Source organism: Chelon labrosus (genome assembly GCF_963514085.1).
Source record: "Chelon labrosus genome assembly, chromosome: 11".
Classification (NCBI taxonomy): domain Eukaryota; kingdom Metazoa; phylum Chordata; class Actinopteri; order Mugiliformes; family Mugilidae; genus Chelon; species Chelon labrosus.
This window is the reverse complement of record NC_140344.1, coordinates 28,699,324-28,713,521: the sequence shown is the minus strand read 5'-3', so window position 1 is coordinate 28,713,521 and position 14,198 is coordinate 28,699,324. Positions and strand designations below refer to the sequence as shown.

At 43.2% G+C, this 14,198-nt stretch overlaps 1 protein-coding gene across 2 annotated transcripts; it reads right to left on the bottom strand.

Moving 5' to 3' along the window:
* Nucleotides 1–707: 707 nt before the first annotated feature.
* adat1 (adenosine deaminase tRNA specific 1) lies at nt 708–13,922 on the bottom strand (the record flags this gene model as incomplete). Of its 2 annotated transcripts, none has more annotated exons than XM_084554733.1 (9): nt 708–1,887; nt 4,905–4,991; nt 7,142–7,241; nt 7,354–7,499; nt 10,022–10,544; nt 10,997–11,127; nt 11,640–11,691; nt 11,831–11,899; nt 13,781–13,922. In XM_084554733.1, the coding sequence occupies 9 exons, from the start codon at nt 13,920–13,922 to the stop codon at nt 1,755–1,757; spliced, it is 1,383 nt and encodes a 460-aa protein (XP_084410859.1). In that variant the 3' UTR covers nt 708–1,754. The 2 variants fall into 2 exon arrangements, with proteins under 2 accessions (XP_084410859.1, XP_084410858.1); XM_084554732.1 differs by having other exon boundaries at nt 709–1,887; nt 11,640–11,694.
* Between the last annotated feature and the right edge of the window lie 276 nt (nt 13,923–14,198).

Below are 14,198 nucleotides of genomic sequence, written 5' to 3'. Positions count from 1 at the left end.
GAAGCATGCGAGACGCCGGGTCAAATTGGACCAGAGGAGAAGAACATGAAGATTAAAAGTGCAGAACAACATCCCTGTGCCATTTTGTTCTTTTAATGATTAAAACCAGAAACAAATGAAGAGCACTTTAATCACTTCCTTCAAGTAAAGTGTTGCTCGGCTCTTTGGCTGCATAGTTTCTGTAGTTCCCGGTGCTGAATTAGAGCAGAGCATCCGTTTATGTCCAGTATGTGCACCATGAAGCTGATGCAGGCTTTTAAACATGGAGCCGTCACATGTTGATGGGATGCTATGACTGTCTTTATTTCATCAGTGTTGTACGACCGTTAGACCTTTAAGACGTTAAGGAGTTTTAGATGGAATAAAAAGGGTTTAGCTGGAAGAGACTGAAACCAATAAAACTGAATGTAAAATGGATCTCACTGTGTGTTTGTTTTATTTAAATTTAATTAATGGAAAATAGAATGCAGTTGTCCTTCTCCGTGACGAACCCGGCATTATCTAAGGGACAGTACGGTTCCATCCATAGACGGTGGCGCTTTTGCACATTTCAGAATTTCTACTTTTCTGCATAAAACAGAAATATCAGACTCCTGTGTTTGTTTATTCAGGAAAATGAGCCAATATTACATATCAGTCAGGTGTAAAAGAAAGTGCACCTCTGGGATTAGAAGGTAATTTCAATTTCTTAATTTAAAAATCCTTATTATTATTATTATTAGGTTAAGGGAGCACAGAGCTTTTTGTCTTGATTGTTTTCTTTGCATTCCTACAACATTTGAGCAAAGTTAGCAGGACCCACGGAGACGACAACAGGCACCAGGACTGAAAATGGTCAGAACCCACAGCACCATGTTCAGTATTAGTGAACAGGAATCTGCTGAGTCAAAGCAAAACACAACCAGCCCTGTGTCTCTGCACTGATTTAGTGCCTGGTCTCCAGTGCTGGGCCTCGTGCTGCCTCTTATTAATCAGTCCCAGACCAGAAAACTGGCGAGTGAAACGATGAGCTCACCAGTCGAGTCATGTGAAGTCATTCGAGAGAGAATTTGGATCACAAAATATAAAAGGGTTCAAGTTTCCCACATTTTCGTTGACTTTAAACATCATTTGTGTTTCTGACGGACAAAACGAGACGTTTGAATAGAGAGACTTGACTACAGGGGATACATTAAACTCTGATATTTAATTTAAACAAACAATAGACAAGCGGGGCTCCTGTAGACGTAACCAGTATTAAAGCTCGTGGATACAGTGAGGAAATAAACCATGACAAAACTATAAAGTGGTGACATTTTTCCAGTGTCTGACAGCGGTCGCATGGTTGCTAACGTTAGCTGTTGCCTCTAGATTCCAGATATTAGATGCTCTTTATTTTTTTCTACTTAGCTATTGTTTGTCTAACCCAGCAACAGTAAAACAGGAAGACTTGACAAAAGGGTAGGAGCCCTCTGATTGACAAACTTTTGGAACACGTGAAGTTGAATGACCTCATACTATGGCAGGAACTGAAGGAGAACATTCATACTGCAGCGGACCAGCTGATCCAAAACAAGAGAAAACAAAGTAAGAGTCATATTCTCCAGCTTGGCTTTGAAATGTGAGTTCCATGAGTCAGATAAGACAAACAATACGTCCAGGCCAGCAGTCATTCTGGACCTGTGACCTTCTAGCTCACGCTGCAACAAAGAACACGGCTTTTCATCACCGCCTGATAAGCAGCAGCAGCAGCAGCAGCAGCTCCTTTTTTTTTTTTAGTGAAAGAGGAGGAGATTTCTGTCACTGCGAGGCCACAGAGGGAAGGCCTGGCTGCAGAGCTGCTGCCAGGCCTTCTGGTACGACCGGGACGCTCGCTTGTAGTCCCAGTACGTCTGCAGCTCTGTCGTCCTGGAGACGAGGAGAAAAAAAAAAAAAAAAAGAGGGGCGGGTAGGGGAAGGGAGGGTCCATTATTCCAAAATCATTTATCGTTGTTATTTTTGCACGGACATAATAAAACGAATCTTTGAGAAACACTAATTATCCCTGAAGAGGAGTCCATGCCTCGATGGGTCAGAGCTGTTTTGGCTGCACCTTCCTAATATTGTGCAGGTCTCCCTTGTGGTGATTCATCAGACAATGGACATGGGCCTTCTGAGGGTGTCCTGTTGTTAGTGGGGGGGGGGCTTTGAGGGGAGGGGCCTCTGTGGATCATCCCACAGATACTTGATCAGTTTGAGATCTAGTGAATTTGGAGGCCAGGTCAACACCTTGTGCTGTTCTTCATGTTTTTTTTTTAGTTGTTCCTAAAGTGTTTTTGTGTGTGTGTCTGTGTCAGGCTGCATCCTGCTGGGGATGGCTGCTGCCATCAAGGAGTGTCATTGCTATGGGGTGGGGGGGCCTGGTCTGGTCTAGGTGGGTGCTACATGTCTAAGTAACATCCACACCAATGAATGCCAGGTCCAGAAGTTTCCCAGCAGAACACTGAACTGTCACAAGATGGTTTAAATGTTATTTACTTCTCCTGTCAGTGGTCATAATGTTGTGGCTGAGGTTTACTATAAATCTGCCAGGTCTGTCAGATGGAGCCAGACCTTCTACATCCTTTAGAAAAGTGTGGGACAGTATTGCCGTTGCTTCCAGAACTCATTCAAGACATCAGTCCTTAAAGTCTGAATGAATTTGGGAAAAGTGTGTTTTCACCTTCAGGACGAGGAATGAATTTACATCGGTGAGATCTCAGGTCTGACTGACGACATTCCACTCCCGATGCCTTTATAGCTGCACTATCATGCTTTCCATAGACTGTAAAAAGACCGACTGTGAAAATATGCACCGACCCATCGTCAGGTTTACCGGTGGGACACACTGAGTGGACGGTGTTCAACAAGTTGGAGGATTTATTTTCCATCAGCTCAGCGTAACAACAGACACACAGACTGGTCCCTCATTTCATCCTGCCTTACAACACAATCTACTGTCTCACCACAAAGTCTTTGTGTGACTAAGAGTGTAGAACAATATAAGAATGTGTGTGTGTGTGGGTGTGTGTGTGTGTTGCAGATCAGGTTATATGCTGAAATTCTGCTGAACAGAAGCAGCATTGTGTACCCCGCCCCAAAGATGATTCACATTAATACACACACACACACACACACACACACACACACACACACACAGAGAGGGCTGCAAACATTCAGCTCCAGGGGACTTGATACTGAGCTACCTGAAAGTCAAAGTCAAGTTATGAGAATCTGAACTATTTGATCCTACAGCGTGACTGGTACACACACACACACACACACACACACACACACACACACACACACACACACACACACACACACACACACACACACACACACACACACACACACACAGGTTTAAAACCTTATTTAATGTTTCACGACATCCTGGTATTTATTTAATTTGAAGCTGAAACAAAAGCAACTGGACTGAACATGAGACAGGTGTCCACCTACGGCTCTAAGGGACAGCGGACCCTCTATGAAGACAACAACGTCCACATTTTAGCCAGAGAAATCTACACCGATCAGCCACAACATTATGACCACTGACAGGAGAAGTGAATAACATTTAAACCATCTTGTGACAGTTCAATGTTCTGCTGGGAAACTTCTGGACCTGGCATTCATTGGTGTGGATGTTACTTAGACATGTAGCACCCACCTAGACCAGACCAGGCACCCCCACCCCACCTAGACCAGACCAGGCACCCCCACCCCATAGCAATGACACTCCTTGATGGCAGCAGCCATCCCCAGCAGGATGCAGCCTGACACAGACACACACACAAAAACACTTTAGGAACAACTAAAAAAAAAACATGAAGAACAGCACAAGGTGTTGACCTGGCCTCCAGATTCACTAGATCCCAAACTGATCAAGTATCTGTGGGATGATCCACAGAGGCCCCTCCCCTCAAAGGCCCCCCCACTAACAACAGGACACCCTCAGGAGGCCCACGTCCATTCTCTGATGAATCACAACTGTTTTGGAGGGACGGCCCCATGCACAACTTTGGGTGTGGAGCCTCTGAACATTAACAGGTTGCTCGGGAACCGTTTACTGGGGAAAGAAAACAGGATCAAACTGTTTCCTCCAACTGCGGCTGAGTTAGTGATTGTTAACAGACAGATGTTCCTTTTTAAACCTTAACTCCCCTTTTTGGAGCTGAAGACTTGGAAGAAACGTCTTAAAGAAACTAAATGAAGAAAATAATAAAAATAAAGAAAAACCATTGAATGAGAAGCTTTTGACTGGCACTATATCACAAAGTATAAAACCATATTGATGAACAGAGTCAGTTTTACAATTAACATCCACATTTATATGATGTATAAGAATCTTAGCTGATAAACAAATTGCTCACACAAATATTTAACATTTCCAGTTCTCGTCTTAACATATAAAATCTAAATCTAAATAAATTAGATGGGGACTTCTCTGATGCGGTCTACTGCTCTACAGAGCAAACTATTAATTAATATCTCAGCTCTAAGCAATTAAACGATGAATATCCTGCAAATATTTTAACATTTCAGTCGGTTTTCAAGCAAACATTTCATAAACCAGTGGATGAATTTATTTAGAAAAGAGCTGGCAGATCAAACGTAAAACTTAAATAACTCTTTTTCTTTTGTGGAACCTGAAATCAAATCTTTTTAAGAGCTGCGGGTTCGTCCGACCGTCCCACCGGTTCTTAGCAGCTTTTACGTTCTAATGAATCGAAGCACACACACAGACACACTGTGTTGTGTAGTCTCAGAGGACACTATACATTTTATGGAAAACGTAAACCTGTCGAGCAGGCTCATGCTTACACGAACCCGATGTACAGTTTCCAATTTGGCGTGAGGCGTTTTAACGCCACGGTGAGGTCATGAAAGAGCCGTTTGTTTGTTACCTGAGGGAGTGGGGGAGACGTGGAGGATCGGTGGTCGTAACCAGAGACAGGAAGGAATGAAAAAGCTCCAGTTTACAGAGAAGAGACCTGGAGAAAAGAAACACACAGGAACAGTTTGTAGAGATTAAAATGTTGTTATACACTCCCCGTCCAGTTCATTAGGTACACTAGTCTAATCTAAATAATGTGGAGTTGATGTAGAAGCAGCGTCAGAGAGGAGGTGATTAACCTGCATGATGAGTGTGGAGGATGGAGGTTGCGATGCTGTTAAACTGGATTGAACTAAAGAGTTTCTGTTCCTTAGTCTAGTCCACTGATGCCAAAATAATAGGAACATGTGTCAGTTCTATAGTACAACAAAATGAAAACCCATCTGAATCTACATCTCTCTCAGTTTTTAGAAACTAAAACTGAACCTTCATGGAGATGAGATTTAGAGCAGGACCGTGTTCACTAGTGTACCTAATGAAGTGGCCAGTGAGTGAACAATGAAAACTGTGAACACTTGTACTTTTCTTGGTTCTTTTTTTTCTGCACATCCGTGACCTTTTCTGTGTTAAACCTGACGTGACAACAACAACATGGACGCCCCCTGGAGGACAGTACAACTAAAGTACTACTGCAGTGCATCTGAAAAGGCTAACGCTAACGCTAGCAGAGGAACGGCCCAAATCCTCTGGACAGCAGTCAGTTAACAACTTCACCAAACGTCCTGTGGTAACAGAGAGAAGGAGGCTGCACATCAACTGTTTGATAAAGTTATTAGACCTTTAGCTGCAGGACACGGAGAAGACTTTGGAGATATACCGCATTATTCTACATTAAAACATGCTGTGAAGTACTATTAAACACTATTGACAGTTCTGTTATGTTCTATTAGTCGACTTTGTTGCTGTTAATGCGCCATGTGAGAGATAGAAGTTCTGGTAGAGCTGAGACTACAATATGTATTCAGGTCAAAAACATAGATTTCATTACTTTCTACTGTGTTTTTATGTTTGACGTCATCCATGACTCTCAGTTTCATCAGATATTAGTCGTCTTTAAAAAAATCCAAAGTCGTTCAGCCCCTATTAGGCAACCTAGTGAATGAGTCCTAATGTTACTGTCGTGCTCTTAAGCACAGGTGTCAAACTGATCCTGTGGCTGCAGGTTTTCATTCCAACCATGCAGCAGCACACCTGACTTGGCTCCATCCATCAACTGAACTGCCTTCACGCAGTCATTTCAGGTGTCCTCTTGCTTGATTGGAACACAAACTTGCCAGCCACACCCACTGCATGGGTGCTGCATGGTTGGAATGAAAACCTGCAGCCACAGGATCAGTTTGACACCCCTGCTCTAAAGGTTCTGGTGTTCAGCTTTAGTTTCTAATAACTGAGACAACGTTTACACGTGGCCGGTTATTTTCATAAACGGACATTTCACCCTCTCCGTTTTCAAAAATAACATCGTGCACACCTATCAGTTTTCAGAAAAGTTTTCGTTTACACGAACCCGTGTATATATGCTGTCAAGAGCATGCCAACCCTGTAGGTGGCAGTGTAACGAGAAGCTCAAGCCCACGTTAGCCAATCAGAATCCTGAAAATAGAAAGCAAGCGACGAATAAACATAAACATAGGTCGCACTTTTGGAGCATGCAGGTGCACATTCTGGCGCATACTGTGACGTCGGCTGCCTAAACCTTCGTTTTTGTCAGTTTACATGCAAACGTGCAACCGAAGTTTTCCAAAATATCCACTCTGGCCGGAGTTTTTAGAAAGCATCGTTTTCAGAGGCGAATTCTCCGTTTGCGTGTAAACGAAGGGCTCAAACGAAGGTAAATGTCTCCGTTTTTCAAAATAACCATGTACGTGTAAACAGGGCCTGAGAGAGACGGTGACTCAACTGTTTTTAGAGACCGTCATCATGACCTGGGGAGATGATACGTATTTTAGAACAAGCTGTAATGTCTCTCTTCTTCACAGAAAGCAAAGTAAATAAACAGACCGGTCATTACTGAGGAAATACAATTTAAATTGACACTCACTGGTCATTTTATTAGGTACACTAGTGAATGTGTTCTAAACTAACAGTCCTGCTCTAAATCTAGTCTCCATGAAGGTTCTGGTCTCCAGCTTTAGTTTCTAATAACTGAGAGAGATGTTGATTCAGCTGTGTTTTAATTTTGCAGAACTACTGAACTAACACGTGTACCTAATGAAGTGGCCAGGTATGAGAGGGCGCTGGCTGTACCTGGCTTTCGGCGTCCCCAGGGCCTTCCTGGTGACTCCATGTTTGTAGCCGTTAGCGGTGACATCTAGTGGCTGCTCTGTCACATTACACCAGCTGATGGCTGAAACACATTTACCACAAACTAAGCAACAACTATTAGTATGTATTGCTGACGACGTGGCTAATGTTTATTTTAATTTCATGAGGGTTACGGGGGTGTACCTGTACCGTACCTGCCCCACAGGGGGAGATTCGTCCCTGCCCGGCCTGGTGTTGGAGCTCGGTCTGGGCCTGGCTGAAGGGAAACTCCAGACTGGACTGGAGCAGCACCGGTGGACGTACAGAGAAACCAGCAGGGAGGTCGGACACATGGGAGCACCTGGGAGCACAGGAGGACGGATATTTAACCTGGAATAACAATCAGCAGCTGAAAATGTCCAATAAAAATCCAGTAGAGCTTTTTTATTATTTAAGAGTCGCACCAACAGATCTTTGTTTTGATCATCATTCGTCTGTTTTCAGTGCGCAATCGTAAAAATATTCATCTTTCCATCATATTGTTCATCATTCTTTATATGCAGACGATTTTATTTATGATAGATAAGATAAAAGTGATTTATTTCCCATGTTCACGCTCGGAAAATAACGTTTTAAAAGTTATAGCTATGGTTTAAGTGAAGCTGCAGAAAAGTGAAGCTGCAGTTCCTCTAATGTCCACTAGAGGCAGTCTCCTAATCCCCCACAGACCATGTCCATGTTAAAAACTTTACAGTAGGAATAAACATGTTTACAACTTTGCACAAACTGGTAAAAATTATCCCAAAGTTCTAGATAATTAAGGGGCGTGGCTGTTTTGAGTGACAGGTGTGTGTTTCTAGCTCCACTCAGGCTCCACCTCTTTAACCATTTGTGAATTAGCTGCCAAGATGGCGACGCGCTGAGACGCCACACTGAGCTTCAAAACTTCAGCGCAGTCTGCCTCTAGTGGCCGTTTGAGGAACCGCAGGGCGCTGGTTGATGATTGATGTGTTCCTGTTTGAATTAATGGAAGGTGATTAAACATCAGGTCATTAATAATAGTTATTATTCACCAGGAAGCAATTAATTAATCATGAGGTCGACTTCTTTTCATTCAAAGATGGAGACTGACAGAGAAACTAATCTGAGCTTCCAAACCGCTCTTCAGGAAACACCTGGGGGACGTCTCGTAGGTTTTAATGGTGACTATGACCAGATTATCTCTGCGACATCGTCAGAGCAGCTTTTTCAGCTCTGAGTGGAAGTTTACTGGAAACCTCGGGTACCGCGGGCTGAGTTTGTTTGCTCCCGTCTTATTTAAAAGTGCTGCTGCACCCAGCCGCTGACAGGTGAGACAGGGAGAACAGCTAAAAAAGGAAAAATATACCGTGTGTGTATGTAGATGTGACTGACTGGTAGAGTTTCCTCCGCTGAGATTTAATAACGAGAAGAACCCAAACAAAGTCTGAAACAACAACAGCAAACTTTTCTCTTAAACCTTAAATCTCAAACCTGCACAATGACAGCAGAATAAACTCTTCCTCCCACTGATTCAACTTCATGCATCACATCAGTAAAGACGAGATGCCTTTGACTAAATTAAAATCATTAGAGTCTGTTTTATTAAAGATTAAAATGAAATTACAGAAGCAGTGCCTCCAGATCCAGAGCTAAATTAATGAAGCTGCAAAATATCGTGGTGTTACATTCTAGGGTTTTTATTTTTGCACAGCCAGGACTGTCTCACTTTATTCAGATTTCATGTCCTCCTCTGTAAAGCAAACAGATCTGTGGACGACGCCGTCATCCTGTCCCTCCACCTCATCCTCCAGCACCTGGACTCCCCCAGATCATACGCCAGGGTCCTGTTTGTGGACTTCAGCTCGGCCTTCAACGCGGCCGTTCCGTCTCTGCTACAGGACAAACTCTCCCAGCTGACCGTGCCTGACTCCATCTGCAGGTGGATCACAGACTTCCTGTCTGACAGGAGGCAGCATGTGAGGCTGACTCCTGTACCATCAGCACAGGATCCCCTCAAGGCTGTGACCTTTCACCTCTGCTCTTCTGCACCTCCAGTCATGAGTCTGTCCATCTCCTGAAGTTTGTGGATGACACCACCCTCATCGAGACCACCTACAGACTAGAGATGACCTCCTGGTGACTTGGTGCAGCCGTAACAACCTGGAGATTGGCTGCGGCCAAGACAGTGGAGATGATGGTGGACTACAGAAGAAAGACAGCCCCACTCCTACCCATCATCCTGTGTTACTCTAGACTCTAGTGGACTCCTTCCGTTTCCTGGGCACCATCATGTCCCAGGACCTCAAATGGGAGCTGAACATCAGCGCCCTAATTAAAAAAGCACAGCAGAGGACGTACTTCCTGCAGCAGCTGAAGAAATTCAACCTGCCAAAGACAATGATGGTTCACTTCTACACTGCACCATCACTGAGTCCATCACCACCTGGTATGCTGCAGCCTCTGTTAATGCTGCATTCTAGAAAGCTGGGATGTCGGATTAATCCCACTTGGAGTGACCTCAAAGCGTTCCAGGAGAACCAAGTTGAACATAAGCAACAGAGAGATTTCAGACTTCCCAGTTTTCTGGAACGCAGCTTAAAGACGAGAGCAGACTGCAGCGTGTCATTGACTCTGCAGAGAAGGTGATTGGCTGCAGCCTGAAGTCTCTGGATGAGCTGAACACTGCAGCTAAGACTGTGGCCGATCCCTCTCACCCTGGACACAGATTATTTAACAGACTCCCCTCTCGCAGGCGGCTGAGATCCATCGAGTCCAGGACCACTTGTAAGGAGAACAGTTACTTCCCATCCGCAGTGCGTCTGCTGAACAATGAATTTAAATCAATATAATGTACTTACTCACCTTGACACCAAAGCTCGGTGCATGACCTCCTGGCTGTACGGACACTTCCCCACCACCACGGTGCTGAAGTAGAGCGCCTCCTGTAGGTAATGGGAGAGCAGTGCGCCCTGGAAGCCCAGCACCCCCCAGCGAGCCAGCTTGTCGCTGCAGGAGAGGGACAGGGTCGGCTCCCCCCGTCCTGGCTTCACCCGGAGCAGCCCGGTGCTGTGGTAGCCCACCCCGGGGTGCAGAGGGTCGGCGGGGCCGCCCTGGACGCACTTAGCTCCCGTTCTGTGGACGTCTGGAGGACCGTCCGTCTCCACAGGCGTCTCCTTCAGATGACTCATTAAAGTGGAGGACAGTTTAGCGTCTCCTCTGTCCAGCTTTTTGTTTTGTCCTTCACTTGGTTCCTCGGCTTTCCTTTTCAAACCACCTCCTCCTCCTCCTCCTCCTACATCCGACACCTCACAGCTGCTCACAGGTGTGACAGGAGGACAGGGCTGGGACTGGCTGTCAGTCATAGGGACAATGGAGGCGTCACCGCCTGGTAACACATGAAAAAAGGTTTCAGGTTAAATCAAAGTGATCAAATACGACACCAGCATCTACAGAAAGTAGAAATGTTTCCAGGGGAGACCAGACAGTGATGAACCTGCTGGGACGCTTAATATTTAAAGGTTTGGAAGTTGTTGTTGCCGTTTGTTTTAAAGTCCCGATAGCAGGATTCTTCGTAAAGCTTTTACTTTTTTTATCAGCTTCACACACGATTCATTTGCAGGTTAAAGACATATATATATATATATATATATATATATATATATAATACTGCAGGTAACATTAGTAAGTCATCATTTATAAAGCATCACTCCTACATTAACAGGCATTAGTGTTTAGGGTCACATTACATGCCCGGTTATTTCATAGAAACAGATCATTTCAAAGAGGCCACACTCTTTCTGAGCTAGCGTTAGCGCGCTGCTAGCATGCTGGACTCACAGGGAGTGTGGCTGGTGAAGAAGAGGAAGGAAACTCCCGGCTGAAGCCTCCACTTCCCCGGCTCATCAGCTGGAGAAAACACCGAGCTGCTGCGACCGCTCACGGCCCCGAGGAGCTCCTGGATCAGGTACCTACGAGCACACACACAATTCAGACGGTTGGTTTTACAGCTATGAGGCTGAAAATGACCAAAAAGAGACAGAACTGGATCGTGAAAAGTGTGGAAGCTGCACGGACAGACCGAGTATCTGAACCGTAGCCTGGACGCCAAAAATAAGACAAGATCTCCGTCTGCTAATTAATGAAACAACATCTTTACTAATCACACTGAATAAACCTCAACTATATAAATGCTCTTCATACCAGAAGCAATAACAGTGTTTATATGTGTTATTTTATATCATTTCAGTTTTTGTTATATTTCATTTTATTAATACAATTTAACAAATACTAATTAATAAAATAACAGTAGCAATAACAGTAGCTATATGTGTAATAATGGGTTATTATTTAGTGGTACGTTAACCATACTCAACTACTAGAAAATACTTGGACTGTACTAAATTATTGTTTGTTGGAGTTAATACGCAAAAATGTTTTTTATCCTCAAATATCAGCTGTGACACAGACAGATAAAACCCACCTGATACATCCCCTTCTTGCGATGACTTCTGCATGGCTGTCATTCAGAACATCTCCTAAATGTGAGAGAGAATAAATTAAAAACATGCTGAATGTATGCTACCTGGGGTTTTATATTAAAAACTGTTTGACAGTGGCTTAAAGGCAATAATTCATTAATTCATTGAGAACAACAACAGAATAGAAACTCACCGTTGGGACTCATAGCCGTCTGTCCAATACATTTAGTTCCAGTTCCCAGAGAAACAACCTCCATCTTGGCTGGAAAGGAACAAAGTACTACGTTATACATTTCTCTGAATAATCTGCTCATTCATTATTGTTTTTCTGTAGTAAATAATCAAACTCAGCAACAGTTAAACATCTTTCACAGACAAACAAAGATTTAGTTTTGAGATATTTATTTGTAGTTTCCTTTTTTTTTTTTTGACCAACAAAGAAATCTTAACTTGACAAACTTCTAACAAGCAAAACGAGACAAAACAAGACAAGACAAGATCTGACAAGACAAGATCTGACAAGACAAGACAAGACAAGATCTGACAAGACAAGACAAGACAAGATCTGACAAGACAAGACAAGACAAGACAAGATCTGACAAGACAAGACAAGACAAGATCTGACAAGGCAAGACAAGACAAGACAAGATCTGACAAGACAAGATCTGACAAGACAAGACAAGATAAGGCAAGATCTGACAAGACAAGACAAGATCTGACAAGACAAGACTAGACAAGGCAAGATCTGACAAGACAAGACAAGACAAGGCAAGATCTGACAAGATCTGACAAGACAAGACAAGACAAGATCTGACAAGACAAGACTAGACAAGACAAGACAAGATCTGACAAGGCAAGATCTGACAAGACAAGACAAGACAAGGCAAGATCTGACAAGATCTGACAAGACAAGACAAGACAAGATCTGACAAGACAAGACTAGACAAGACAAGACAAGATCTGACAAGGCAAGATCTGACAAGACAAGACAAGACAAGATCTAACAAGATCTGACAAGACAAAACAAGATCTGACAAGACAAGACAAGACAAGACAAGACAAGATCTGACAAGGCAAGATCTGACAAGACAAGACAAGACAAGGCAAGATCTGACAAGATCTGACAAGACAAGACAAGACAAGATCTGACAAGACAAGACTAGACAAGACAAGACAAGACAAGATCTGACAAGGCAAGATCTGACAAGACAAGACAAGACAAGACAAGATCTAACAAGATCTGACAAGACAAAACAAGATCTGACAAGACAAGACAAGATCTGGCAAGACAAGACAAGACAAGACAAGACAAGACAAGACAAGACAAGACAAGACAAGATCTGACAAGACAAGACAAGACAAGACAAGACAAGATCTGACAAGGCAAGATCTGACAAGACAAGACAAGACAAGGCAAGATCTGACAAGACAAGACAAGACAAGGCAAGATCTGACAAGATCTGACAAGACAAGACAAGACAAGATCTGACAAGACAAGACTAGACAAGACAAGACAAGATCTGACAAGGCAAGATCTGACAAGACAAGACAAGACAAGACAAGATCTAACAAGATCTGACAAGACAAAACAAGATCTGACAAGACAAGACAAGACAAGACAAGATCTGACAAGACAAGACAAGATCTGACAAGATCTGACAAGACAAGACAAGATTCCCACAGCCTGGTGTGATAACGTTCATTATCATTACTGTTTGACTATTAATAACTTTGTATTAATTTAATTAATAAATTTGATTGTATTAAATATCTAATAAATGATTTAAAAATGCTCATTATTATTCCCTCAGTGAATATTCACATAGACTGTGAACAGAACAGAAAATGTATATTTCCTTGGTTTTTAAATGTAATCTGGACTTTTTATGCACTTTAATAAAACTGTAAACTGTTAATAATGCTCATTTATGTGCATTTGCTCAAGTTAAGAGTTGTGTTATGATTATATAACCCAGTATTAACGGTAAACGCTCGCGATGTTAGCTTGAAAGTTAGCTCTGAGACCAGATCCTGTTTAAAAAAGTTTAGTTTTCAGAATAACATGAGGTTTGTGGCCAGTTTATGGAAACCAGAGACAGTAACAGCACAGAGAAACATGCTGCGGTTCATTCGGCTGTCAAACCTGAGTCAGAGTTTACACCCCGGGTGACTTGGACCACGGCGGCCAGCAGGGTCCACTCTCTGCCCGGCTCAGGCTTCCCTCTCCGGGGAAGCTGGCTGAACCGCTCGTAGCACAACTTGGCGACTTCATCCGCGTCCACCATATTCAAGCGGGCGGGGACGTGTGAGTGAAGACAGACGGGCATTACAGGTGGGACTTAAATTAAGAGGAAAATGTGTTTTAAATTGTCCTAAATAAACATTTTTTTACATTGAATTCAGCGCCGCTACTTGGAGGAACCTCGAGAGGACGAAGAAGTTAAACGAAGAAGAAGTTACTTCCGGGATCGAAGCAAGGAAGTGAGTTTCAAAATAAAAGAGTTTTATTTTAATTTAATTTATTTTAATTGATTTGAGTTTATATTAATAATATAATACTT